The 25,766-nt window shown below is 24.1% G+C and overlaps 8 protein-coding genes across 8 annotated transcripts; 3 read left to right on the top strand and 5 right to left on the bottom strand. All coding sequences in view use genetic code 6, as the record gives it.

Annotated features, from left to right (window-relative positions):
- Nucleotides 1-81: 81 nt before the first annotated feature.
- TTHERM_000599829 (kinase domain protein) lies at nucleotides 82-2,042 on the top strand (the record flags this gene model as incomplete). The annotated part of the gene is made up of 2 exons (XM_012798756.1): nucleotides 82-579; nucleotides 708-2,042. The coding sequence occupies exons 1-2, from the start codon at nucleotides 187-189 to the stop codon at nucleotides 2,040-2,042; spliced, it is 1,728 nt and encodes a 575-aa protein (XP_012654210.1). The 5' UTR covers nucleotides 82-186.
- A 585-nt stretch (nucleotides 2,043-2,627) lies between these two features.
- TTHERM_00599820 (kinase domain protein) lies at nucleotides 2,628-4,992 on the bottom strand (the record flags this gene model as incomplete). Its single annotated transcript, XM_001032457.2, has 2 exons — nucleotides 2,628-4,781; nucleotides 4,852-4,992. 2 exons carry the CDS (start codon nucleotides 4,990-4,992, stop codon nucleotides 2,628-2,630), a joined length of 2,295 nt encoding a protein of 764 aa, XP_001032457.2.
- Nucleotides 4,993-5,347: 355 nt separating this feature from the next.
- Nucleotides 5,348-7,469, bottom strand: TTHERM_000599819 (Serine/Threonine kinase domain protein). Its single transcript, XM_012798755.1, has 4 exons — nucleotides 7,323-7,469; nucleotides 6,715-7,267; nucleotides 6,139-6,590; nucleotides 5,348-6,080 (listed from the first exon to the last, which is right to left on the bottom strand). Exons 1-4 carry the CDS (start codon nucleotides 7,329-7,331, stop codon nucleotides 5,358-5,360), a joined length of 1,737 nt encoding a protein of 578 aa, XP_012654209.1. The 5' UTR covers nucleotides 7,332-7,469; the 3' UTR covers nucleotides 5,348-5,357.
- A 1,282-nt stretch (nucleotides 7,470-8,751) lies between these two features.
- TTHERM_00599810 (Serine/Threonine kinase domain protein) lies at nucleotides 8,752-10,609 on the bottom strand (the record flags this gene model as incomplete). The annotated part of the gene is made up of 3 exons (XM_001032456.2): nucleotides 8,752-9,552; nucleotides 9,617-10,035; nucleotides 10,093-10,609. The coding sequence occupies 3 exons, from the start codon at nucleotides 10,607-10,609 to the stop codon at nucleotides 8,752-8,754; spliced, it is 1,737 nt and encodes a 578-aa protein (XP_001032456.2).
- Nucleotides 10,610-11,059: 450 nt separating this feature from the next.
- Nucleotides 11,060-12,976, top strand: TTHERM_000599803 (hypothetical protein; the record flags this gene model as incomplete). The annotated part of the gene is made up of 2 exons (XM_012798754.1): nucleotides 11,060-11,258; nucleotides 11,415-12,976. The coding sequence occupies 2 exons, from the start codon at nucleotides 11,060-11,062 to the stop codon at nucleotides 12,974-12,976; spliced, it is 1,761 nt and encodes a 586-aa protein (XP_012654208.1).
- A 397-nt stretch (nucleotides 12,977-13,373) lies between these two features.
- Nucleotides 13,374-13,709, bottom strand: TTHERM_000599801 (transmembrane protein, putative; the record flags this gene model as incomplete). Its single annotated transcript, XM_012798753.1, has 1 exon — nucleotides 13,374-13,709. One exon carries the CDS (start codon nucleotides 13,707-13,709, stop codon nucleotides 13,374-13,376), a length of 336 nt encoding a protein of 111 aa, XP_012654207.1.
- A 1,482-nt stretch (nucleotides 13,710-15,191) lies between these two features.
- Nucleotides 15,192-18,254, top strand: TTHERM_00599800 (transmembrane protein, putative; the record flags this gene model as incomplete). The annotated part of the gene is made up of 1 exon (XM_001032455.2): nucleotides 15,192-18,254. The coding sequence occupies one exon, from the start codon at nucleotides 15,192-15,194 to the stop codon at nucleotides 18,252-18,254; it is 3,063 nt and encodes a 1,020-aa protein (XP_001032455.2).
- Nucleotides 18,255-19,226: 972 nt separating this feature from the next.
- On the bottom strand, nucleotides 19,227-25,550 carry TTHERM_00599790 (N-recognin zinc finger protein). The gene is made up of 2 exons (XM_001032454.2): nucleotides 22,534-25,550; nucleotides 19,227-22,043 (listed from the first exon to the last, which is right to left on the bottom strand). Exons 1-2 carry the CDS (start codon nucleotides 25,536-25,538, stop codon nucleotides 19,514-19,516), a joined length of 5,535 nt encoding a protein of 1,844 aa, XP_001032454.2. The 5' UTR covers nucleotides 25,539-25,550; the 3' UTR covers nucleotides 19,227-19,513.
- Between the last annotated feature and the right edge of the window lie 216 nt (nucleotides 25,551-25,766).

Raw genomic sequence — 25,766 nt, 5'->3', positions numbered from 1 at the left:
AAGAATGAATTGTATTAATTGTTTGAAAAATACTAATAAAGCTTTTAGATTTATAACTTTCAAGCAAGAAAGTTAAATCTTTTAATCAAAACTTAAATATTTTTATCAGTCATTTAATTAAAAATCAATAGAAAAATATTTATTATCAGCTAGGTTAATAAATAGGTAAAGGAATAAGCAGTAAAAATGGGAAATTAATTAGGCTAAACAGTTTAGAGTAGATAGTTTATCGACTAAAATCTAAAGGATTTCGAATACTAAACCATATTCGTAGAAGAAATAGATGACAAATGTTTTGGGTAGGTGAGAATACATAAGAGAAGAAATACTTTTTAGGGAAATGGAAATATCTTTATTATGGAAAAAGCAAACCATCTTGATTAGAAAGTGGAATATGCATAACTTTATGCTGAGTCATAAGCGCGTCTTGAGTTATAGCACAAGAATTTATTGTAGTTTTTGGGATATGATTTCGTTAATTAAAAAGATTTTTGTACAACATCACTTAGAAGTAGACTCTTTTTTGAATATTACTACCATGATCTAGGCTTAGAAGTTTAAAGAAGAAGTGATTGTTAGGTATGATTATTATCTAAATTTATTTTATTTGATTTTATTTTTTTCAATTTAGATTTTACACGAAGTACATTTTTATTAGAAATGGCTTTATTGGAATTTATTTTATTTATTTTTTAAAATGTTTATAGGAATATTTTAATGAAGACGAGTTATGGTATATCCTTGATTCATTGGTTTAAGTATGTAGCTTTTTGCAAGAAAATTAATTGTTTCATGGAGATTTAAGACCTTAAAGTGTTAAGCTTACTTAAGAAGGCTTTGTAAAAATAGGAGACCACGGTTTAATAAATCCTTTGAAAAATGGGTTTTATAAAACTCTAATTAGAGCTGAAAATGGTTATTTGAGTCCTGAATAACTTTCCTTTTTGATGCTAGGTTTAACTGAAGCAAAATATAATGTTTTTAAGCAAGAAGTATTTACATTAGGCTTAACCATTTTGTAGAGTGCTACACTCAGAGATGTTTCATAAGTGTATGATTGGGATAAGATGCTTGTGAAAGTAGATGTTTTGAAGTAGCTCATTGAATTCGCTGCTAGTTTTTATAGCTAAGAATTTATAGCTGTAATTAACTTAATGTTATAATTTGAAGACGCTTATCGTCCTGATTTCATTTAGTTAAGGTAATATGTTAAAAACGAAAATAACAATCGTCCTGGCTAGTTAATAACTCATGCTCCACTCTAGCAATCAAATATTACACCTCAAGTGCTTAGTCCACCAACTAATTTAATAAATACTAATCCCTTAGTGATACAAAGCCCTCCAATCAACAGTCAATTGGTTTAAACTTCTGCTCTTTATCCAGCAGGTCTATAATCAACAGTCAACGTAACAGGACCTTTGGTATAATAGTATCCTTCTTAAATTCAATAAACCGTAATACCATAAGTTAATCCTCACTTGCAAAGTACTGTTGTTGTACCTGGCCTTTAGCATTCGTTAATGCCTCAAAGCCAGGTAATAATGCATCCTCCTACATAGAATGTAGTACAATCTTAAGTTATAGTGCAAAGGCCACTAATGTAATCTAATAGTTAAGGATTACCTATCTAGACAGTATTTTAAAATTAACCAAAAATATAAGGTTAATAATAAATAAACTAACTCCCTCGAGTGATGTCAAATAATACTTTGGTCACTAATTAAGTTTAGTAGCCTTAACAAGTTTTATATAAATAAGATACCTTTGGAAACTATTAAGAGGGAGGAATAGAAAATTATAAGAAATCAGTAAAATTTAATGAAAACACAGATATATTGACTGAAACATATAAAGTTAGATAAAGTCATCATAACGAGTATTCAAATTTAAAGCGTTCATAAATTCAATTTAATACTGACCTTGATAGACGTGTTTAGGAAGCACTCGAAATGACTAGATAAACTATAAAGAAAAACTAGTAAGTCCCTAATATTTTTAATGAAGACTCTCCAATAAAAAAATATGACCATAAAGAATGAAGAAAAATTATATTAAATAATAAAAAAATTTGTTTAAATAGGATTTATGTCTGTCTATATTTATTTATAAATGATTATTAGGTTCTTTGAATGTAAATGGAAAGATAAATGTATATAATACAATCTTTACAATTTCAAAATTATACTTTCATTTTTTTTACTTTTTATAAAAATTTTTTAAGGGACGGACATTTGTTCTTCATCATTAATAAATTATTTATTATTTTCAAAGATTGCTTTAATTCCTATGTTATTTTGATTCAATTTTCAAAAAGATTAAAAATGAAATTCTTAATTTATATTTTGTTTGTTTTAACTTGTCAAATAAAAAATATATTTTAGAAAAATAGAATTAATTAATTATACACCCTTTATCATTATTGTTTGGTTGATAGATAGTGAGTGTTATGTAGATAGATATAGATAGACAAATAAATAATTATAACACATGATATGGACAACTTTATCCTAAGTAAATACAAAAAGTACTTTAATTAGTAATTTAGGAAAAAATTAAAAAATTTTTGGTTGGTATTTTGGTTATTATATTTCTGATATAAGATTATTTTTTTATCTTAAATATGATCAATCTAACTAGGAAAGAGGACCAAACTACTCTTAATGGAACTCCTCTAATCCACCAGGAATAAATTTGGATTATATGTATACTTATCCCGCTAAGGAATCTAAATTATTTTTGAAATGAAGATCATAATAATTATTTATTAACCACTTTCCTGGCTAATCTATTAAAATGCCTAGATCTAAATTTATTTCACCCATATATATTTTTTTAGATTTATCACATTCTTGTAAGTCATATAATTTTAACTAAAGTATAAGTTTATGTCCTAAATTTACATCTACTTTATGGTCTTAATCATGGAACCAAATAGGCTCTTCAGCAACTTTTGAATTAGGATCAAAAATTTCTGTTATATTTCCTTCATCACCAACAATGCAGTATTCAATTAGAGGGGATTAAACTTTTAAGCTACTATCTTATGAGTGCTACAATTTACGAGCTTTTATAATTACTATTCTAAAGGTTCCTTATATCTTGAATAGTTAGTTGCTTATGCTTAAAATTAATTTTTATATTATGCCTTAGTGTTTTTCATTTTCTTTATTTAAATCTACTGATGCCATTATGTCCTTTTGACTCGATTTGGTTAACTTTTTATCAAATTCAGGGTTAAGTGTTGCTTCTACACTCTCTACTTATTGCTATAAAAGACTGCTATTTTGTATCTATATCAAAGAATATTTCACCTAAATGTATAACTTAGCTTGCTAAAACTCTTCTTAACAATCAAAATAATTATTAATAGACCATTATCCCTCTTTTTCGAAAATAGGTGAAAGAGGAACTCTAAACGTGGCTAGATCGATTCTTTACTGTTAACTTTTAGAGTAGCGCAGTTCAAAAATATTAGCACATAAAAATAGAGGCTTTTAGTTGATATCTTCTTGCAGTTTTTCTATGCTCTTTGGAACTAAAAGTATTAATTTTTTTCTGAGATAATACCAATCAGGCTCGTTGTTATTATAAACAGGTTGAGAAACTATTTTTTAATCAGTCATCCCTTCTAAATAAACTTCACATGTAGCATTCATACAGAGAGGCAAATTTCTAGCACTCATTATATTTACATAAATAAAACTCTTTTAATAAGCTCCCATATTCATAGATTCTACCATTGAAATTTTCATTTAATCTTGATTGCTGAAAACTAAATCTTGTAAATTCTTCTTCTCCTTAGGCTTCTCTTATGGTGGTGCTAATAAATTCAAGAGTTATTCTTTTAGATGAGACTAAACATTATAATTTGATTGTATTATGGTTAAATTTGATTTTTCCATATCATCCCCTTCCATAAAGTTAAAACCATAAATAATTTCTTCGTTCTTTACTTCATTCTCTGCAATATCAATTTACTTAAAGTCTTCATTTAAATCTTAGAAAAGTAACTTATCTTGTAATATAATATTTTGCAACATTTATTCTTCTGAAATATGGTTTTACTGAAAAGTCTATAGTATTGTCAAGTCTGTGTTTCTGTTGTTAAGAGTTAAGTCATTTTAATTGTTTGTAAAGTATGTTTAGTTGTGAGTTTGGAGTGAAACTTAGTTTTTAATATGACTGAGTTAAGATTCATTTTTCTTTTTTTTTTCTAGGGTGCTGTTATCGTCATCGCTTGTTTTCTATTTACTAAGGTTTTTTTCTTATTTTTAAATATAATTCGTTTCAACATTTTTTTCTTTAATTGCATTTCCTAGCATTTCCTTATCTTTTTACTATATGCAATTCAAATCCTGAATTTGTAAATTTATTGATTAAACCATTTATACCTCAGTATTCTATTATTCATTTTTAATAGATTTAGGTGGTATGCTAGATTATTAACTAAATTTAAATTGATCAGATTTTTAACTTTGCTTTGAACTAATATTTTCAAGTATCCTAATGTTTTGGATATCCTCGGAAGGAAGATCATTTGATTTTTAATGCTTAACAAATATATTTTCTAATTAACTATGCTATTTTTGAACATCGATTTGAGCACTCCTATTTTAAGTATTCGATTTCACTGAATTATCTCGTACTATAGTTAAATTTTATGATGTTTAATCCTTTTTAAACTAGTAAGTTTCAAACAGGCTATTATACATATCTAATTCTTGTTAATTTTTACTAATTTGTAATCGCTTAGGTCCTTCATATGTAAAATTATTTCCCTTTTTTATGTAAATGTTTTATCAAATGTACGCTGAATGAATTATTATATTAAAGGATGGAATAAGTTACTTTTATCTTTGATTCAAAATATGTCATACCATAAAAGAGAATATCTTCTGGTTAATCTTTAAGTATACTTAAAGTGAGTTCTCTAAGAATATCATGAAATCCACTAGGCACTGGAAATAAGTTCTACCTACTTTGATTCATTAAATCTCAAAAAACAAATAAAAACCAAAAAAAAAAACTTAAATTTCTTATAGAATATTAGCTAATAATCTTTCAATATTTTCAATCGTATTTTTTCGGATTTGAAATAAAATGCATTTACTTAATAAAACAAAAGAATAAATAAATTACTTAGTATCTTTTTTAAACTGTTTAAAGAAACAAATAAAATGTAAATTACTCAGATAAATGTTAAAATTTAAAATATAAATCCAAATAAAGTAATACACAGAAATATCTTAAAGCAATTGATATAAATCTATAAAATATAAAAATTATTTATATAAACATAATATAAATAACTAAATAAATAAATAAAACTTAAACTCAAAACACTCTCAAATATTTCAATTAAAGTTTTTCAAAGAAATTTCAATTAATTATATTAAATGTTCATTTGGTAAAGCAAATTGCTAGTAAAATTCATTGAACTACATTGTGTCGAATTTATTTATAGCCATCACTTAAGAGTGGATTATACATAGTGACAACATAATCTATAAAACTGTTTTGTTTTACCTAAGATTATTTTGAGGGTTTTTCAAAATAAGTTCAAAAGAACTAATAAAATGTTTTTTCATGTGCCTCTTATATGCAATAATTACATTGCTTAAAGTTTGGTTTTCTTGAAGAAAGTTGCTTAGCTCCTAGACCTAAGATTTGAGCTCATTATTTTGATAAATGACATTATAATTATTTATTTTTTACATTATTTTGTTTTTTAAAAATTTAGTTTATTATTCAGCTTCCTTATATTCTTATTCAATAATACTTTTAGTATATTAATACTGGCTGCTTAGCTTATAATTAGAATTGTAAGGTATTTTTTAATTAGCTCCTCCGTCTATTGTTTCAATGCAATACAATATAGCTAGCTGATAATGGAACTATAAAGCCATTAAAATATAATCTAAATTAATTTCTAAGATTCCTGCACTTTTAAATTCTTCGTAAATATGATATAGATTGCTAAGTGTTATTTTTGAGAAAACTGCTACATTTCTGATAAACAAATAATACTTATCCACTGCTTCAATAGATTACTCTGTAGTGTCTTAACTTTGAATGGGCTATTCAAATAAAAATATTTTTGAATATTACAAAAATTAAGTCGAATTAAAGTGTTACATTCGAAGTTTTAACGGATTAAATTTTAGTGACTTGTATACCTCTTCTTTTCAAACCGATGTAGCTTTTTTATAAACTTTAACTGATTTCATCATTTTCATAATATTAATTATTATCTTCCATTTCTATTAAATTAAACATCTTATGATTTAGCAACTCTTCAATCGAAATTCTGTTTTCTTCTTTATATTCCATCATACTCTTGATCGCTTATTTCGTTTCAAAAGAAACTTAAAACTTATGGTCAGAAGGGAAATCTATAATTTTAGTTCCTTATTCTTTGATTTTCTTCATAAATTTTTATACATCTATTCTGGATTAAGGCTTTCCAGGTACATAACCGTAGATCATTTAGTAAAGCATAACTCCAAAACTGTATATATCAGCTTTATAGCTATATGTGCATTTTTCTTCTAATATATAAATTTGTGGAGATGCATACATAGGAGTACCTTTTTAATTAGAAAAAAAGATATTAACTAAGTTTTTATTAGCTAAAGCCAATAAATAAATAAAGAGAAATGAAATTCATCAATAAAAGCAAACCCTCCTTAATTATAAATTATGTAAAATTACATTTGTAAGTCTGTTCAATTTAAACTTCATTGTCATCTAAATGTTTTGCAAAGCCAAAATCCGCTATCAAAGGTATGCCATCATGAATTAATATGTTTTCAGGCTTAATGTCTCTGTGAATTAAATTTTTACTAAATATTTATTCATAATATCCTACACAAATCATTTTAAAGATATTCAGAAGAAACCCTTCATTAATTATTTTTTAGTTTTTGTTTATGAATTCTTGCAAATTTCCTTGGTTGCAAAATTATGTTATGTAATAAAAGTTGTTAGGACTCTTGATAAAAGTAATCATAGGGACAATATTCTTCCCCTAAGCAAGCATTAGTAATCTCCCTTCCTCTAATGATTGCTTTAGCTTATCTTACTCTAAATTTGAAATAGGTATAATTTTGCATGCAAATTTTATTGAAGGTTCCTTCTCTCTCCAACATATATAAACTTCTCCAAAAGTACCTTTACCTAAAAGATGTTTCATATCTATAATAAATTCACCAACTTTTTTAATATCTCCAAATGTGGATGTTCCATATCTAGGAAATTGTTAATTCTAAAAAAACAAAAACACCTCAAAAATCGCAATAAATGAAAAATATAAAAACTACCTACTACATGTTAACAGTATTCTAAATTTTTCTACTTTTCTATTCTACTGTTTTATACTAACAAGTTCTATTCTTTAAGTTCTTTCTGATGATAATTTACTTATTTTAATATAGATAATACTTATTTTTAAATTTGATATGTATTAGATATTAAATAATATATTATATTCAATAATTAAATTGATCTATTAGAATTTTATTTAAATTGATGGTACTATTAAAATATATCTTTCCAAATAACAAAGATAATTTCTCTTATTAACTATCTATTTTTAAAAGCATGAAAATGTCTACCAATGTGTGAATTTGTATTTTGTAGTTAGGCTTATTTGCCTGTTTAAAAGAAAGAAATAAGCAAGTCTTATGACATACTAGTTATTATTAGTATTTAATTCATATACTTTATATTGGTGATATATTATTTTCAAAAAAAGTGTTTGTAAGAAAACTAATAATAAATTATAACCTAAGATTATTTGTTTATCTCTTTGTTTGTTAGTATATTTATTTATTTTTAGTAAGATATTTTTTTTTTCTGTCAAACAGTTTTTTAATAAAATATTCAATATTTACTAAAATTTTTTTAATAAGTGGATTTTAATTTCGTATCATAATCTTTCTAAGAAGTATGTATATTTTTAAGATTAAGAAACATGCAAATAAAAATAGAAAATAAATTATTTAATGATAATCTTATATTTTTAGAAATCTTTAAAACAACTTATTGATCTTTATTTTCACTATCTTAATTACTATCTTAATAGTAAAAATAAAAATTTTTATGCTTTTATAAAAAAGTTCTTCTTTATTAGAATAATCTAAACTATTTAAAATATTCTAATAAAATTAATTATCAAAAATAAATTTCTATGTAAATTGATATATTTTTTAAATAAATAAATAATCATTCATTAAAAATTTTACATTTTTGGAGATTTTAAAAATAATTTATTAATTTTTATTCTCACTATCTTAATGGTAGGAATCATTTTTTAACATTTCCATAATAAAATTCTTTAATCTAAAATATTTTTAATGAAATTAACTAATAAATTTCTAAAAATAAAGAACGTTATTTTTTATTAAAATTTTTTGTGCTATTCAAAATAGTTTATTTACTTTTATTTTTGCTATTTTAATGAAAGAAATAAATTTTTGATGTTTCCATAATAAAACTCTTCTTGTTAATGATAATAATCTAAACTATTAAAAATAAATCTCATAAAATTTATTACTCCCAAGAGTATTTTAAACACTCATTCATATATATATTTAATACAAAATTTTTTAATTACTTTGTTAAATTTTAATATTTAAATTTAAATTAGAAAATTGTTAATTAATTTTTTTAATTAAATAAATTGATTTCTTTAAAGAAAATTTCCAGAAAATTTCATAGACAATTTTGTTATTAGTTTAAGAAAGATACTCAACTAGAATAAGGAATATTAATATTTGATTTTTGACTTAAGCATTTAATAATAGAAAGATTTTATATCACATTTTCCCTAAATTATTCATTAACAGAGCAGTTTTTCTCTTTAAAATATTTACCTATTGAAATCCTTTCATATTTAGAAATATTGATTGTACCATCAAAGAGACATACGAAAAAATTTAAAAAAATCCAAAGATCTTCTTAATTAGAAAAATCATTTTCTTCAATTAATTTTATTAGAGAGCTAGTAATTATCTTTTCTACAAAAACTTTTTTTAATTCATCAAACAGGAATCCTGTGTTATTTTTTGAATAATTCAGAAGTTACTCTAAATATATATTTTAATTGTTCATTTGTTATTAATTAATTTTTTAAAATGATTTATTAATTTTATCTGGTTCTTATTGGCTCGGAAGGTATTTAGTAAATTCCTATTTAAGATCATTTAAAAGAGTTGAAGAGGATTTATAGTTTTCCTCCAGCTACTTTTCTAATTCAATTTTTTATTTACTTTAGTAAAAGTCCTAATGAAAAGGAACATTTGCCAATTATTTATTACTATTTTCAAGGAGCCTTTACCCACAAAAAATGGAAGCATCCAAAAATTATACAGTTAAAAGTGTAAAAATATCTAAATCGTACTCTTAAATGCCTAGTACCTATGTTATTAACTCATGCAAGTGCCCTACATAAATTAAGTGGTTTAATATTTCCTATGTTAATTCTTTAATAAATAAATAGTAGAGTACAGTTTTCTCAAACTACATGCTTGATTTACCAAATTTGCTTCCCTTTTAATTTTTATTTATTTATAAATTTAATTTAATTGAATAGAATAAGAAAAGTTAAAATTACTTAAATGCTGCTATTAATTGTTGTATTTAGCTGCTTTAAATTTGATTATTGTTGTAATGTAATATGACTAAATTAGTTTAAGTTTTCTTTTATATCAAGAAATACTTTATGGTTAAGCAGCTCTGTTATTTCTATCCTATCTTCTTCCTTATATGTTATCATTTATAAAATTAAATTTTTAGTTTCTAAGCTAATAGTAGAATTTTCTTTTGTTTTGGGGAATTTTATTGCATGTAAATTTCCTTCATTCTTCAGTTTTTACATGAATTTTTCATAATCCCTCAATTATTTTGAGTTTTCAGGATATTGACTATATAGCATATAGTAAAGTAAAATACCAAGACTATAAATATCAGTTTTATAACTATAAATACTTCCTTCTAACCCTTATATTTATGGTGATGAATAGAAAAGTGTACCTTTATAATTAGAATAATTTCAATTTTCCTTAAAAGAAATAAATAATAATTAAATACCTTTGAAATATGGATTTACCTCTTTTTATAAGTCCTAAAATTTGATGCTCAACCCAAAGTCTGTTATGTAGGGATCTAATTCATCCATAAGAATATTACTTGCTTTTATATCTCTATGAATAATTTAACGATTATAGATATTTTGGAAATAGCCATAAATAATCTTATAAAATATAGTCAGAATATCCTTCTCAGATAATTTTAATCTATTCTCCTACAAATAATGATCTAAATCTCCTTTTTAATAATGCCTCATAAATATATAGATATATGAAGAAGTTTTATACACATCTAAAACTTCTGCAATATAAATGCCATTCACTTCTTTAATTATAGATATTTCTTCTTTTATTTAGTTCCTATTTGATTGCTATATCTTGCAAGCTAATTTTTTTACTCCAAAATCTTTTCTATGAGCCATGTAAACAGACCCATGCTGGCCAGAGCCTATTTAATTATTCATTTCTATAACATAAGGACCTATAACTTTTTAAATATTTGAAGCTTTTTAATCCATTTAAATGTATTCTTATCAAAAAAAGCAAAATAAATTAAATGAGATAAATATATATATTTTTGTGCTCTCTATAAAATGCAATTCAATTAAATAATTAATTAATCAATCAATCTTTTCCTTATTTGTCAGAAAAAAACTGATAAGTATGTGGAACTTTTAAAAACAAAATGATATTATGGTATATGTTCTTTAAAAAAATTAATCATACTATAAATATTTAAATCCCGCCCATTTTTTACAAGTCCAGAATTTAATGCTTAAAGAATTTTAAGGGAGAAAAAGGAACGAATAACTTTAATATTTTTTTTTGGAGTTATCGAAATTCAATGGTAATTAAAAATGAAAAGATAATAAATTAATTAATACTAATTATATATCATCTAATTTAGATTTCTAAGTGTATTATGCCGAATTAATTTTCTCATTCAATTTTTTAATTTTTAAAATGTTATGAGATTATATTATTTTTCTTTAGAAATTAAAATAATAATTTATTAGTAAAGCAAGCATTATATAGGCAATCAGATTAGTTTAGATATTGAATATTCTAATAAAAAATTTTAATTTATTTAGAAATTAATTAAGGGAAAGTAAAAATAGCAACAGACAAAGCAAGCAGTATTCAAAAGTACATTTTTAAAAGAAGATTGTAAGAAATTCTCTTTTTAAATTTCTTAAATGATTATTATTTTATCATTGAATGTGCTCATTGCATATATTTCTAATTTTATTATTATAAAGGAGTGCACTATAAAAAAAAGTATAATATATCAATTAAATTTATTTTATTGTAATTTATTAATAGAGCCAAAAAGTAGATAAAAAATATAAAGTTTATCAATAAAATGCTCAAAGATTCTCATTAAATTTTAGATAAAATCACGAAGGAGTTTAACGAGAAAAACAATAAGAGCTGGAATAATGACTTATTGTATATATGCATTAAAAATTATGAAAACTATTTTTATAACTAATACTACAAAAACAAGAATTAATAAGATGTTGCTCTATATGAAAGTAACCTTAAGCAATAGCTGCTCAGTGAAACTAAAGATCATATTAATTATCTATTTTATACATTCATTTCTAGTGAATTAGATGAGCTTTTCAACAAAATCTTTGCTAAATCTAAATCGCATTCTGATGAGGAATAAAAGTTTTTTTAAAACTTATATTGCAATTTAAATCAAACAAAAATGTTGTTTTAAATAAAGTAATAAGAAATAGCTGATCTTATTAACAATTAAGGTGATATAAATAAGATATCAAATTAAGTTTAATAATTAATGTTTGCCTATCAAACAATCCAAGAACCATCTTTCTAGCAAGTTTAATTTAATGCCTTGTAATAGTCTTACAAAGAAGTAGAAATTGATAGCTCGTAACATAAGATTATAAGTTCTGCATTCGAAAAGGGTAACTTTAAAGTTAACTATCAAGAATAGATTACGAATGATATAAAATCTTTTAAGTAAAATAATAAAAATATCATTTTAGAAATACACTAAAACTTTTAAGATGATAAAACTTTTTATTTATTTGTAAATGATCAATAAAGGCCATAATTTGGAAGCCTAACAATTTTAGTTAGTTCGGAATAGCTCAAGGCAGTTGATTTCCTCTATATTAATGAAGAAAATCATAATTTAAACTTAACAAATCCAAGACCAAATCTAATTAATTTATTTAAGTCGTGGTGGATATTTGAGTTTGAAATGCATAAAAATGAAGATAAAAAATAAATTTCTGCTGCACCTTCAGCATCTGATTAAGCTTAAAATGCTTAGTATTAAACTTAGCTTGATTTTACTACTCATAAAGTAGTAAATTTATAGCTAAATTAACCAACCGCTAATTTTTATTAAAATGTTAATCAAATATTAAACTCTGCATTCGAAAAGGGAAATTTCTTACCTGTGTTTCAAGATTAAATTAAAAATGATATTAAATAATTCATGTAAGTAAAACAAAATATCATTTTAGAAATAATTGAAAATACTTTAGATGATAAAACTTTTTATATACTCGTAAATGATTAAAAAAGACCAAATTTTGGCTAGCTAAGAATATTAGTCACTTCTGAAAAATACAAATTAGTTGATTTCCTCTTTATTAATAAATTTCAAACTTAAAATTAAGTAAACACTAACAACAAATTAATAGATTTAATTAAGGTATGGTGGAAGTTAGAGCAAGACATGCAAAACTTTTATTCAGGATTTGGTTAAGCTTAAAATGTTTTTTTACAAACTTAGCTTGATTTTGCTTCTCCAGTATAAGCAAATAATGTTTTATAACAAGCTTAGCTTGATTTAGCTACTTACGTATAACCAAATATGTAAATTAATTAATCAAACTCTAATTTGAACTAATAAATAACAATTAACTATGATTTTGTACTTAGTGATTAAGTTAATAAAATAATAAACTCTGCATTCGAAAAGGGAAATTTCTTACCTGTGTTTCAAGAGTAAATTAAAAAGGATATTAAATTCATGCAAGCATAAAAAAATTTCATTTTAGAAATAATTGAAAATACTTTAGATGATAAAACTTTTTTTATACTCATAAATGATTAAAAAAAACCAGATTTTGGCTAGCTAAGAATATTAGTCACTTCTGAAAAATACAAATTAGTTGATTTCCTCTATATTGAAAAAGGAAACCATATCCTATAATAAGTAAATGTTAACTAAAAATTAATAGATTTAATTAAGTTATGGTGGAAATTCGAGTATGTGCAAACTATAGAAGATGAAAAATGTCATACTGCTCCTTCAGTATCTAATGAATCAATCTCTAATTTGAACTAAATCAAACAAGATGTCTAAGATGTTGAAATGCTTAGTGATTAAGCAAATAAAATAATAAACTCTGCATTCGAAAAGGGAAATTTCTTACCTATGTTACAAGAGTAAATTAAAAAGGAAATTAAATAATTCATGTAAACAAATAAATATATCATTTTAAAAATAATTGAAAATACTTATGATGACAAAACTTTTTTTATAATTGCAAAATATTTAAAAAGACCAGATTATGGTTGCCTTGAAATTTTAGTAACGACTGAGAAATATAAATTATTTAATTTCCTCAACATTTAATAAGGAAAACATATCCTAAAATAAGTAAATGTTAACTTAGAATTAATAGATTTAATTAATCTATGGTGGAAGTTCGAGTTTGGAATATATGAATACCAAAATTTAAAATGATTTATCTTTTAAAAATGAACTTATATAAAAATTTATTAAATAAAATTATATCTAAATCAAAAAATAGACACCTTAAAATAAATTTATTGTTAAACATTTAAGTAAGTTTCATTGCATATATATTTTATAAAGTATTAATTTTTGTCACTTAATTTGAATAAATATTTTAAAATCATATTATTTATATTAAATTTTCAAAATGAATCATCACACCTATATTTAGGTTATCTAGAATAAAAGCATTTTTAAGGATTAGCCTATTTTAAAGGTCCCTAATGTTTATGTATAATTTTAAAATTAAAATTGAAATTTGGTACTTTTTTTTTGGGCAAAAATGATACTTAGGGATTGCCTTAATTAATGAGCATTTACAGTATATGTTATTTTTAAAAATATATTCCAATTTAGTTTTTAATGGAATCTAAACCACTAAATTTTTAATTGGCATATTGTTATATCTAGATAGAGTAAGATTTGGTTTGTTAAAAAAGTAAAATTTGTTTTTAATTATTTTATTCTTTGTAAAAAAAAGAATTAATTTTTTATTGGTTAAAATGAAATTTTAATTTAATTAATAGTTGTAAATGTTCAGCAAAATTTTAAGTTTGCTTGATTATGTGGCAAGTTGTAAAAAATAAAATTTATTTTAATTACTGATTTTTGAAAATACATAAAACTAATTTTAAAATCAATAAAAATTTTTAAAAATAAACTTATCTTTATAAAAAATTATCTAAATCATTGCTTATATGCTAATATAATTCTTATTTCTTATCATCCAAAAGAATTTAGTGAAATTTTTGATGTAAAAAACTAAATGAAAACTCTCTAAGTATTTTATTTTGAATATAATTTTTTGTAACTAAACCTAAATTTATGTCAAAAGAGATCCTGAACTATCTTGATCTGATTTACTATTTTAACTTTTGAGTTTTATAAATTTTTTATTTTGTAAATATTTATTAAATGTGACAAATACTTATGAGAAAGTAACTAACTTATTTTTTTTTTTTCAGTTTAAGATTGAATTTATTATTAAATTGAAATTTGCCAAATTCAAAAGTATTATCTCTTTCTAACTAAAAGTTTAAAGGTAGTAATTAAGCCATCATTTACTAATTGAATAGTATCGATTTGTAAGTTTATTTGTTTATTTTTGATTGGATGAAATAAGTTAACATTTATTTAAGTTTTGCTTTATTTCAAATTAATAATAATTTGAAAAAAAATTATTTAATTTAGTTTATTTTAGTTAATATACCTCAAAATAATAAGCATAGTTCATTTAAATTTAGCAAAATATTTTATTGAATTCTAAAATAAATTATCAATTTCTGTTAGCTACTTACTGAATATAGCATTTAGGAATGAATTTTAGAGGAAGCATTTTGGTTAATGATAATAACTCAATAAAATCACATTAAACAGAACATAATACGCAAGGCGTAATTAGTCCTAGAAATCAAACTTCGAACAATTAGTTTTATTAGCATGGTTTCAGCTAATTACAAATAGCTAGAGAAGGCAGTTTGATGGCAACCCTATAAAATTAAGAAATGAGAAATAATAACAACAATAATAGCGGAAATTCTTATAAATTTTAGGATTTGGAGCCGAATTAGGTTGATAACTTCAAATAATATATCAGTAAACTTATTACTATGAAAGGAGAGATGAAAATAAACGGAGTATATAAAAAGAATGTATAAATAACAGAGAAGAATGAACTGAAATGCAATATTTAAATTATAAAGCCATATAATCCAAAATTAGTCCCTCCAGACTGGAATACAGCGCAAAGGCATGCTGATGCGACAAGAGTAGGAATGGATTAAAAACCTTTGCCAAACAATATTGAGACATATGAAATCTGTCCTTGCTGCGATAACTAAATAGAAAAGCAATCTCTTAATTTATTTGATGATCCTATTAAACTCCTCTTCCTTGGCAGTGGATATCCTTTATACTTTGACTTTATAAAATAATGCATCTATATTATGATAATTATTTTACTCATTTCTGGTGGTTTTAACTTGTACACAAATTAACTTGGAAAAGAATGCATTTTAAATAATTAGCATACAATTACAGGTGAAAAATTGCCATATGAGCTATAGAAATGCCACTATAATATTATATCTAAATATTCTTATATCAACAAAAACGTTGATATGAATTATATATATTTTTAAGATATTTTAGATTACTTTACAGTAATAACACTAATCATAACTTTTATATTCTTTAGGAGATATCAAATTTATAAGGATATTGAATGTGATGTTTTAGATTTAACTCCTTCAGATTATACAGTTATGATCAAAAATATTCCAAAAAATATTAGGCCGAATGTCCTGTAGTAATTTTTACAGGATCTCTCACCTAATTAAAAATCCAATCTAACCATTTAGAATTAAGATTAGGATGTATCTGCGACTCAAGATGAGAGTGAAAAATTTGAAAAAATTTAGGTCACAGATATAAATTATGTTTATGTAAAGAATCACAGTCATGTAAAGTAATTAGATCAAGCGGTTAAAAGATTTTAAATGAAATCAAAGAGGTACGACATGGATTTCGAAGAAATATTGAATACAGTTTTTAGCTCTTCTTAGAAGGGTAATTCATTGCTGCAGAATAATATTACAAGTTCTCAAAACTAAAATAATTCTAATTTAATCAAAGAAAATACTGATTTAGATTTATTGGAACTAGAAAGAATTATGCATGAAATAGAAAAAGTTCCTAACAACTTTAATGGATATGCTTTTGTATCATTTATGAGTGACAAATAAAGAGACTAAGTGCTGAATATTGCAGAAGAAACCTTTGAAGAGAGAAGCATTTTTTCTTATTTATGCAGTTCTTTTTAGAGTTCTTCTCTAGAGGAGTTTAAAGAATTAGATTTTGAAGGTTAGAAACTCTAAATATGCAAAGCCCCAGAACCTTTAGAGATTATATGGGATAACATTATGACAGACGATTAGCACAAATCTCGTAAAAGGCTTCACAGTTTTATTTATACAGTTACAACTCTTCTTCTTTACACAGTAATAATATATTTTTTGAACTATAATACTGGAGAACAATAAACAGATAAAAAAAAAACATCCAATAACGCTACTGCAATTATGTAGAATTTTAATTTAACATCTAGTGAAAACTATATTCTACATAATTAATATGTTGAAGATGAGAAATATTTATATTCAAATTAATCTCAATTTATTAGTAAAAATATTTCAAACGAAGGCTATTCATAATACTCTTTTGTAGGCAAGTAACTTAAATAGTAAAAGTTGATTGCATTCAATAACTTTTAAAATAAATCTAAAACAATAATCCAACACAAACATTTATTAAATGGTTAAGAGCATTAAAAACAAAATGAAAATGATGTTAATAAATACAAAACTCAAGAAAACTACATGGAGGAGAATACTGAAATACTAAATCCAATAATATAGCTGATAAAGGATTAATTTTCTAATTTAACTGTCTCTATTTTTATGATCTTGCTTAACTCATTAGTTGTGAGATATGCCTTCGAATTCATAGTCAACAATGAATGTTATAATACCTTTTCTTTGTATAAAATAAATATGGCTTAAAAACTCTCAATTGCCTTATTTATTAGCAATGCTCTAGTTACTTCTTTTATTGCAATTTACTATTCTCATAATATATATGGTAATGGTGGACTTATTTATATCATGATTTTCTATCTAGCACTAGATACTCCATTCAATTGCTTTATCGAATTAATAGATTTATGGGGTAATGTCAAAAAAATTGCTAAGTATTGGCAATAACGTAAAGGCAAAGATTGCACTCTTAATTAAGAAGAAGCAAATATTTTATGTGAAAGACCAGTTCATGAAATAGAAATTTGTTACGCAGAGATAATAAACACAATTTATATTTCTGTATTCTTTTCTCCAATAATTCCTGTTGGATTGATTCTTTCCCTTTTTGGATTCATTCTATTGTATTGGACATAGAAATACATTGTTATTTATAAGCGATCTGTCAAGCAATAAGTTAGCATAAAGCTTTCTCAGGAGATGACCAATTCACTCGAAATTGTAGTTGGAATTTATCCAATATCTTGCACTGTTTTTTATTTTATTAGCAGTGGAACTATAACTGTGCTTTAAATAATTAGCATTTTCTGTGGAGTTCTTTACATATTAATTCCAAGTGATTTGCTTATTAAGAGCTTATTTAAATTCCCTAATCCTAACTAAGAACAACAAATATATCCTATAGCATATTCTAGGTTCAAGACAACTTATTCAAGGTTGAATCCAATAACTTCTGAACTGGCTAATGAGAAACATTATTAAATGTTTTCACATAGTAAAAGTAATTAAAATCATAACATATACTAAAATAATAACAATTTTAATGGAAGTTTAGTGTCAGTTTGAATAAAGCGATATCAATCGTAAATAAATATAGATTAAGTTCCAAAAAATTTAATCCATATTTAATAGATCGACTGATACTGAGTTTGCTTTAAAAACTGTAGTAAAATATTTCCTCAAATGCATAAACAAAGAAAGAATAATTTTTCTCAATATCTAAAAAACAATAACTAACAAATACCTAAACAATTCATTCTCATCTAATCAAAAAAACATATAGCTTAAAACATTTTTCCACTAAAAATATATATTATCTATCTATCTGACTTAAATTTTTGTAAGTGTTATATTTTTATATGAAAATTTTAGAAAAATACTTTCTCATTTTTATCTCAAAACTTTTCAAAGCTATATTTAACATTCACATACTGTAGGTACAAATTGTACCATTTAAAAATTTTATAAAGGAATGAGCTATTTATAACTTTGAAGTATTTCTTTGATTCATTTTTTTTCTAAAAAATTGTTAAAATTTAGTTTTCTTTTGTAGACTTTTTGTTAAATTTTAACTTATTATCAAAATTGATCAGAAAAGCTTCATTTGAATTTTGAAAACAATAAAAAAAATAGATTGATTCATTCACTCAACTGCTTTTGTTCATCAAAGTCTACAAATTAAATTAATATTTATTAGATGTAATTGTTTCTATTATTTTAAAATAAATCTACATACTCTAAATTTTTAAAACAAGACATTTAAATTTCATTTATTTGATTGAAATCTTTTGCTTTTAAGTGATAGAGTTTATTTGAATCTTCCTATATATCATCCTAGAGAACTATTTTTAGTTTACTATTTATATCAGACTTAATTATATAGTACTACTCAAATGAGGCAATTTATAGTTTATTTATTTTCAAATAGTCTACATATCTTCTAAATAAAAATTGATTGTCTATAACTAATTTATAGTCTCTACATGAAATTTAAATATAAATTAAATAATAATGATAGTTTGATAAATCATGAAATAATGTAAAATTGCTTTTAAAATTGAGTAACATGTTAAAACAAATGCATGTATATATATATGTTTTATTTATTTAGATAGCATATATTAGAATCATATTAAATTGTTTATTTTTATATATTATATTAGTATTAATTAGAATTATTTCTTGTTTAAAAAATGTTTTTGTTAATTTATTAACTTTCTTTTGATTTTGTTACAGATTTTAAGTAATCAAAGAAAATAAATTAATGAATTAATTAATTAAGTAATCATGTAAGAAATAATATTTTCAGGAGCTATTTGATATTATCAAATGTAATCTCTGTCAATTAAAATATTGCTATCTTACATAAGATTGTAGCAAATTTCTTATGGAATTTTAGATTATATTAAAATTTCTTGTACTTTATTTGCTATTTTATAGTTTATTTTGAATTGATCCCACTTGTTATTTTTAGGGTTGGGGATTTAACCATATTCATCTGTGTATATCCATCCGTAAAAGATGTTTTTAGGATAGTTAACCAAAATTATTTATCCATTTTTTAAATGTAAATATGCAGTTTTTCCTCCATGATAGTGATTTGCATGTTTATTAAGATTTCCCATCTTTCTACTTTTCTTTTTTAGTGTTTTATATGCGTTTTGGTCATCATCATCATCTCTTTCATACGAATAATAGGTCTCTTCATACTCTCTCTATATGTTTGTTTTACAATCTTAAGTAGTATCGCACTTAATACTGCATGTGACTTTTTCACATATGAGACAAAGATAAGGATCACCAAATTTAGGATAGTCATTGCAATAGCTACATTTAATCAGGCTGAAAACACGGTTAAATTCAAGAAAATCTTTAGGAAGAATAACCATTTTGAAAGGATTAATCTAGGTCTAGAATGATGGTTACTGTATTTTTAATGATTAAATCTGTAGAGCATCAGTATTTTAAATGCTCTATCCTTAATTAATATTCAAACAAACAACTGTTTTGTATTCAAAAATATCTTAGCAATCTATTTTTGCTAATATTTTTTGGAATGTATTGTACTAGTCTACATCAGACTCGAATTTTTCATCATCTAGTTCCTTTATTTCACTGGTTTTGATATGAAAAACTACAAACAGAATTGAAAGAGAAGCTTTCATGAAAGGTAGAATATGAGTCAGTATCTCATACTCAAAAGTATCCATTTTAATTAAATCGAGATAGCTCGAATTCTTCATGTTATACGCTGATATAAATTTATAGTAAAATGCTCGAATTTTAATTTCGAATACACGACGAGTTATGAATCTATAAGCAGCCAAAAAGCTTAAAGCGTGATCACGTCTTTCCAAAATAGCGCATCTCCAAACTATTTTGAAATAATTTATTTCTATTTCTTAAATTGTAATTAATTTATTTTCATTTATTTGTTATTCTTCTCTTGCAAGAGCTTCTAAAACCTTCGTATCATTTATGATTTATTACTTAATTTCCTGCACAGTTTCTTCTTTGTGCTTAGATTCAAACAAATGAAGAAATTCCCTAAAGCTGGCAAAAAAATTGGAAGCTACCTTAAAGCATTTATTAAAGAAGTGATTCCATCCTGCTAAAATGAGGATATCAGATAAATGGGTGATAATCCTTTCTCCAACGTAAAGAATATAATCTTCGTGAATGTCTTCGTCAGTAAAGCTCTATCTGCCTTTACTTTAGTTATTTTTATTATCATGATTATTATTAAGCTTTAGCTGGTTGGTACTAATTTTTAATTGAAGTATCTATGTAAATTAGTCAGATATTATTTCGATTATTTTTTACTGTTCTTGTAATGATGATTGCTACTATTACTAAACTTATTCTGGGCTTTTTGATTTATCTATATGAATATTAACCTTTTTAATATGAGTTTGGAACTTGTTTACAAGTTATTCAAATTATTCTTAATTAAGATTCCAAAGTTAAGAAACTTTGTTATTTATCAATTTTTACTTATCTAAAATTTTTTGTAATTTAAAAAATGAAAACAATTTTATTTATTTAGAAAGGACAATTGGTAAAAATAAATTGCTAAGACCCTTGCACTGTCCGCATAAATTTTCATAAGGAGTTGAAAAAAGCACACGTTTTTGTAAAATCTGATTGATATTTGTTTTTTATAGCTTTTCTTTACATTTTCTATGAATATAGTGTCCACAAGTTTCTATTCTATACCCTTTGAACTAATTTAGTAAAGTTTCTTTCTAATGTAAACTGTAATTGCTATTTAAATTAAGACAATAATATATAAGATTATCTTCAGAAATATAGCAATAAAGTCCATATTCACTTTATTCTACTGGGTAATGGCAATAACTACACACTGCATCACAGTCATTTATGTATTCCTTTTATATCAGCTATTCATCTTCTCCAAATTCTTCATCTTTTTCTAAAGCAAATCCATCACTATCTTCTTCATCGTCATCTTCACAGCTTACTACGCTATCGCCGCAATCACCTTAACTTAACCCAGCGCTTAAACGAGGTTATTAACTTGATTATTTAATTGTATTAGTATTTTTTTATTCTTGCTATATATTAGATATTTATTATTGGCTACTAGTTTCCTATTCTATCATATTTTAATTTTTTTACTAAAATTGTTGTTATTTACGCATAAATTCTTGTTTTATCATTTCTTATTATTTTTTCATCTTTTCTTCCTTTGTTTGCTACTTTTTTTGCTCATCTTTCTTTTGAATATTCTCTTCTGTTTGGTTAATATTTTAAAACCTTTTTTGATTTGATTATTGACCTGTAATTTCATTAATCTCTTCCTTAAGAAGTGATATCATGCGCTGAATATTTTCGCTTTTAATAAAAAAAAATATTATCAGTAATTTTATCAAACTAAAAGTAAACAATTTTAGAAAAAAATATATGTCATTTTAAATTATTTTAAACATTTTTTTATCAATTCTAAAATATCTTACTTAATTTAAATAAAAAAAATGAGTTATATTCATACATAGTAAAAATAGTCATAGAAAAAATATTTTTGCAGAAAAATTAATATTTGTTATTATTAATTTTAAATTACTTTTTTATTAAAATTAAAAAAATTTTTGTTTAGGAGGTTTAAAGTTCTATCAAGGTTATATGAAAAATAAATTAAGTAAATTAAAAACACTGGGTAATATTTTTATATTTAATTGATTTAATATTTATTTTAATTAAGAGATGATAAAACTTAAATTATAAAAGATTGAATAACAAACAGGATTTGAGGAAGAAATATTTTGATTTTGTTGAAAGTGAAAGTGTAATTTAATAAATAAAAAAATAATCATGAAATTCTTACATTGTCTATTTTATGTCAGAAAGTTTTCTATTTTTTTTCATTTCTGATAACTTTTTCTCAAGCTCTGGCTTCAAAAAATATTTTAAAAGATGATCAAAAACCTATCTTGTTTCTTCAAAGGCTTTGAGTTCAATTATTTCCCTGATACAAAATGTGAGATATAATCCTACTAGTTTAATAGAGAATTTTAACACATCATTCAAAGACTCATTGAAAGAATCTATTCTGAAGCACAGCATTAGATATCTTGGGACTTCATCGCTAAATAAATTATTCAGTAAAGTTCTTAAAAAACTATGCTCTGTGTATAGTGAGATATTTCCAATTATAGGATCACAATCATCAAATTTAGAACTTAGCTCTTTAACTTTTTCGAATATATTGCTTGAGAGTCTAGTATATTTATGAAATAGAAAAGGTTCGTATTATCTTTGAAATTCAGGTTTTAATCTAAGAGTTCTAGATGATGGCGCGATTTATTCAGTTACATCAAAAATGAAAGGCTCTATTTTAATTTCATAATTTAAGATTTTATCGTATAGAACATCCTTAACACTTTTTAAATCATGAACTTTTTAGAGATGGAAAGCATTAATTAGAACGCAGTGAAGATGGTGCTCTAGCCACTAAGGTCTTCTGTGGTCCTTCTTTTTCTGAAGTATTTAGCTGCACGCGACTGTATTTAAAATGCAAGCATTATTTACTGCAAGTACTGCAAATAACTCCAATACACTACCTAACCTTTTCTTGTAGTTTTCATCTTGGGTGGAGAAATATATTTACTTTATATCTATTTCTGAATATATCGTGCAAACTATATTCATCAGAGGCATTTTACTATTTTTTTCTTTTATTATAGCAAGAAGGACTTAAATCAAAGAAATATCTAAATCCATTTAACCATAAAAACTTTTCTTGTAAAAAGAGTTAATAATTTCAATTTTCATAGACTTTAAAGGGTCTGACATCATTTAGTAATAATTTCCAACTTTTTACTCAGTTGTCCTTGCAAAATTCATTGCTTTTAACGGGTATTAAATTACCTATGCAATATAATTTTCTAGTTTTTCATGTTTTCCTTCAAAATGTTAAGAAAGTAGCATATCTTTCAAAAAGCTCACATTTGTCTCTACGACTAACAAATTTAAAACAATACTGAGCATTCTGAAGCCTGTAAAATGTATTGGCCACTCTCCATTTTGACTATTTTTAGATTTATTGGAAATATCTTCATTGGCTAAACTTTCATTTCCATTGATAAGCTAAGGAGTTGATAAAAATAATTTCTTGTTTTCTGTTAAAATTCTTTCAACAGCAAATTCTAGTAGCTATATCCTTTGATTTTTTTCATTTTCAAATAGTTCATAAACTCTTGACCAAACTTTTTTAAAGAGCATAAGAATTCCGCATTCAATAACTAATCTCATCTTCTCAATTTCATCGCTTAATTCAGGTGATTTATGAGTATGAGTAATAAAAATGCAAGTAATTGTTTGAGCCAAAAGAACTTTTAAGTCTATCATTTGCACAAGTATTTTCTTAGAAAGAATGAATGAAAATAAATTTTTAACTTGATTAAAAGCATTAAAAGCTAATCTGCTTTCTCCTAAAAAATAGTTTCGTATTATGTCTTACCATTACTCATAAATTTAAATAAAATATTTGCTTTTCATGAATTATGATGCAGTGTTGATTGTAAAAAATTAGCAATATATTTAAAGTGTTTTGCTAAAGTGCATGTTTGTTTTAAGGTTTTGTGAGGGAGAAGATGAATTGGGAGGAGATTAAGAAGAGGAAGAAGAACTTGAAGAAGAAGCTGTAGACGATGCTGAGCTTCCAGCTATCTATCTACCAATGCTTATTAAATTATTCATATTTGTCTCATAAAAAAAGAATCTAAAAAGTTTGACAAAGCTAGAGGCTAAGGTATTAGCAAATTATTCATCAAACTTCATAATTTGTTGATACAATTTTAAAAATGCTTCGTTGACTTCATCTTTGAATTTAGATTAAGATCTAAGTAGCAATTCTAAATATGTGCAATCGCAGTTTTTACTTGATGTTGTTAGATTTTTTTTCTCTAATTTTTAAGTCAGTTTTTGACAATTATGAGATAATTTAACTGAGGGCTCTGCTTGCTTAATTCCTTATAGCAATATCTCAGCAACTGAGCTCATTAAAACCTCGCTTTTAATACAATTTTCATTAAGAAACCTAACTATATTGGCTGCTAGACTACAGAGACTTTCTTTTTATATATGCATACCTTTGGAAACATTTTCTTCATAAAAAGGGGATTGCTATGCGCGCTCTATAAGTAGATTTAGAAGCTACTTAAGAACTAATTTAAAATTATTTACAATATGTATAATTTTTTCTTTCTCTACATCATTTTAAGAATAAGAAAGAAGATTTTCTCCCTTAGTGCTATGATTACTGCAAACAAATTTAAGAGCTTTGATATCTCCACAATCGCATATGCCTTCATATTATGTAGAATAATGCACTTTATGTCCTAGGTGATCTTCTGCTATAAAACAACTTTTACAAATTAAAGAGCTTTCTATATCATAACTACATTCTTCACAAACAAAACTGACCTCACCCTTTTAAACTAATTTCATACATTTTTTTATCATCCCCCCTTCCTTTAATTTATCAAGCAGTTCGGGTACTACTTTATGAAACTGGCTATCATTAATCAAATTTTTAAACAAAGTTAGGCTGAACTCCTAATAATTCTGCTATCTTTTTTATTCAAAGTAGCTTTCAATTAAAACAGATAAAGAGTTCTAAATCTCCTCTTTCCTCCTCATGAAGCTTTATTTAATGCTATAAATAATGTTCAGTCCTATTTAAGCTTTACAACTTGTAAATGACGAATATAAAAAATTGATGATTATATCACTAATATTGATTGATTGTGTTGTCTTCTCCTAATAAGTCTTTTTTAATTTAATAAATAAATCAAATAGCTTAATATAACTAAAAGAACATGAAAACATCAATTAGGAAGCATAATGAATAAATTAATTGATTTTGATTATTAAATTATTTATAGATTTTTTATATATAAATTTGAATTGTAAAAATTATCTAATATCAGACAAATCATACAAAGAAACGATAAATAATTGTGTGCATTTAGTTTTTGGTGATTACAAAAACTAAAAATTTATAACTAAATATGTGAAAGGTATATTTATAATCTAACAATTTTAGCATGCTCGCAT

The sequence above is a fragment of the Tetrahymena thermophila genome (genome assembly GCF_000189635.1).
Source record: "Tetrahymena thermophila SB210 genomic scaffold scf_8254563, whole genome shotgun sequence".
NCBI classification, from domain to species: Eukaryota; Ciliophora; class Oligohymenophorea; order Hymenostomatida; family Tetrahymenidae; genus Tetrahymena; species Tetrahymena thermophila.
This window is presented reverse-complemented; position numbering and strand designations above follow the sequence as displayed.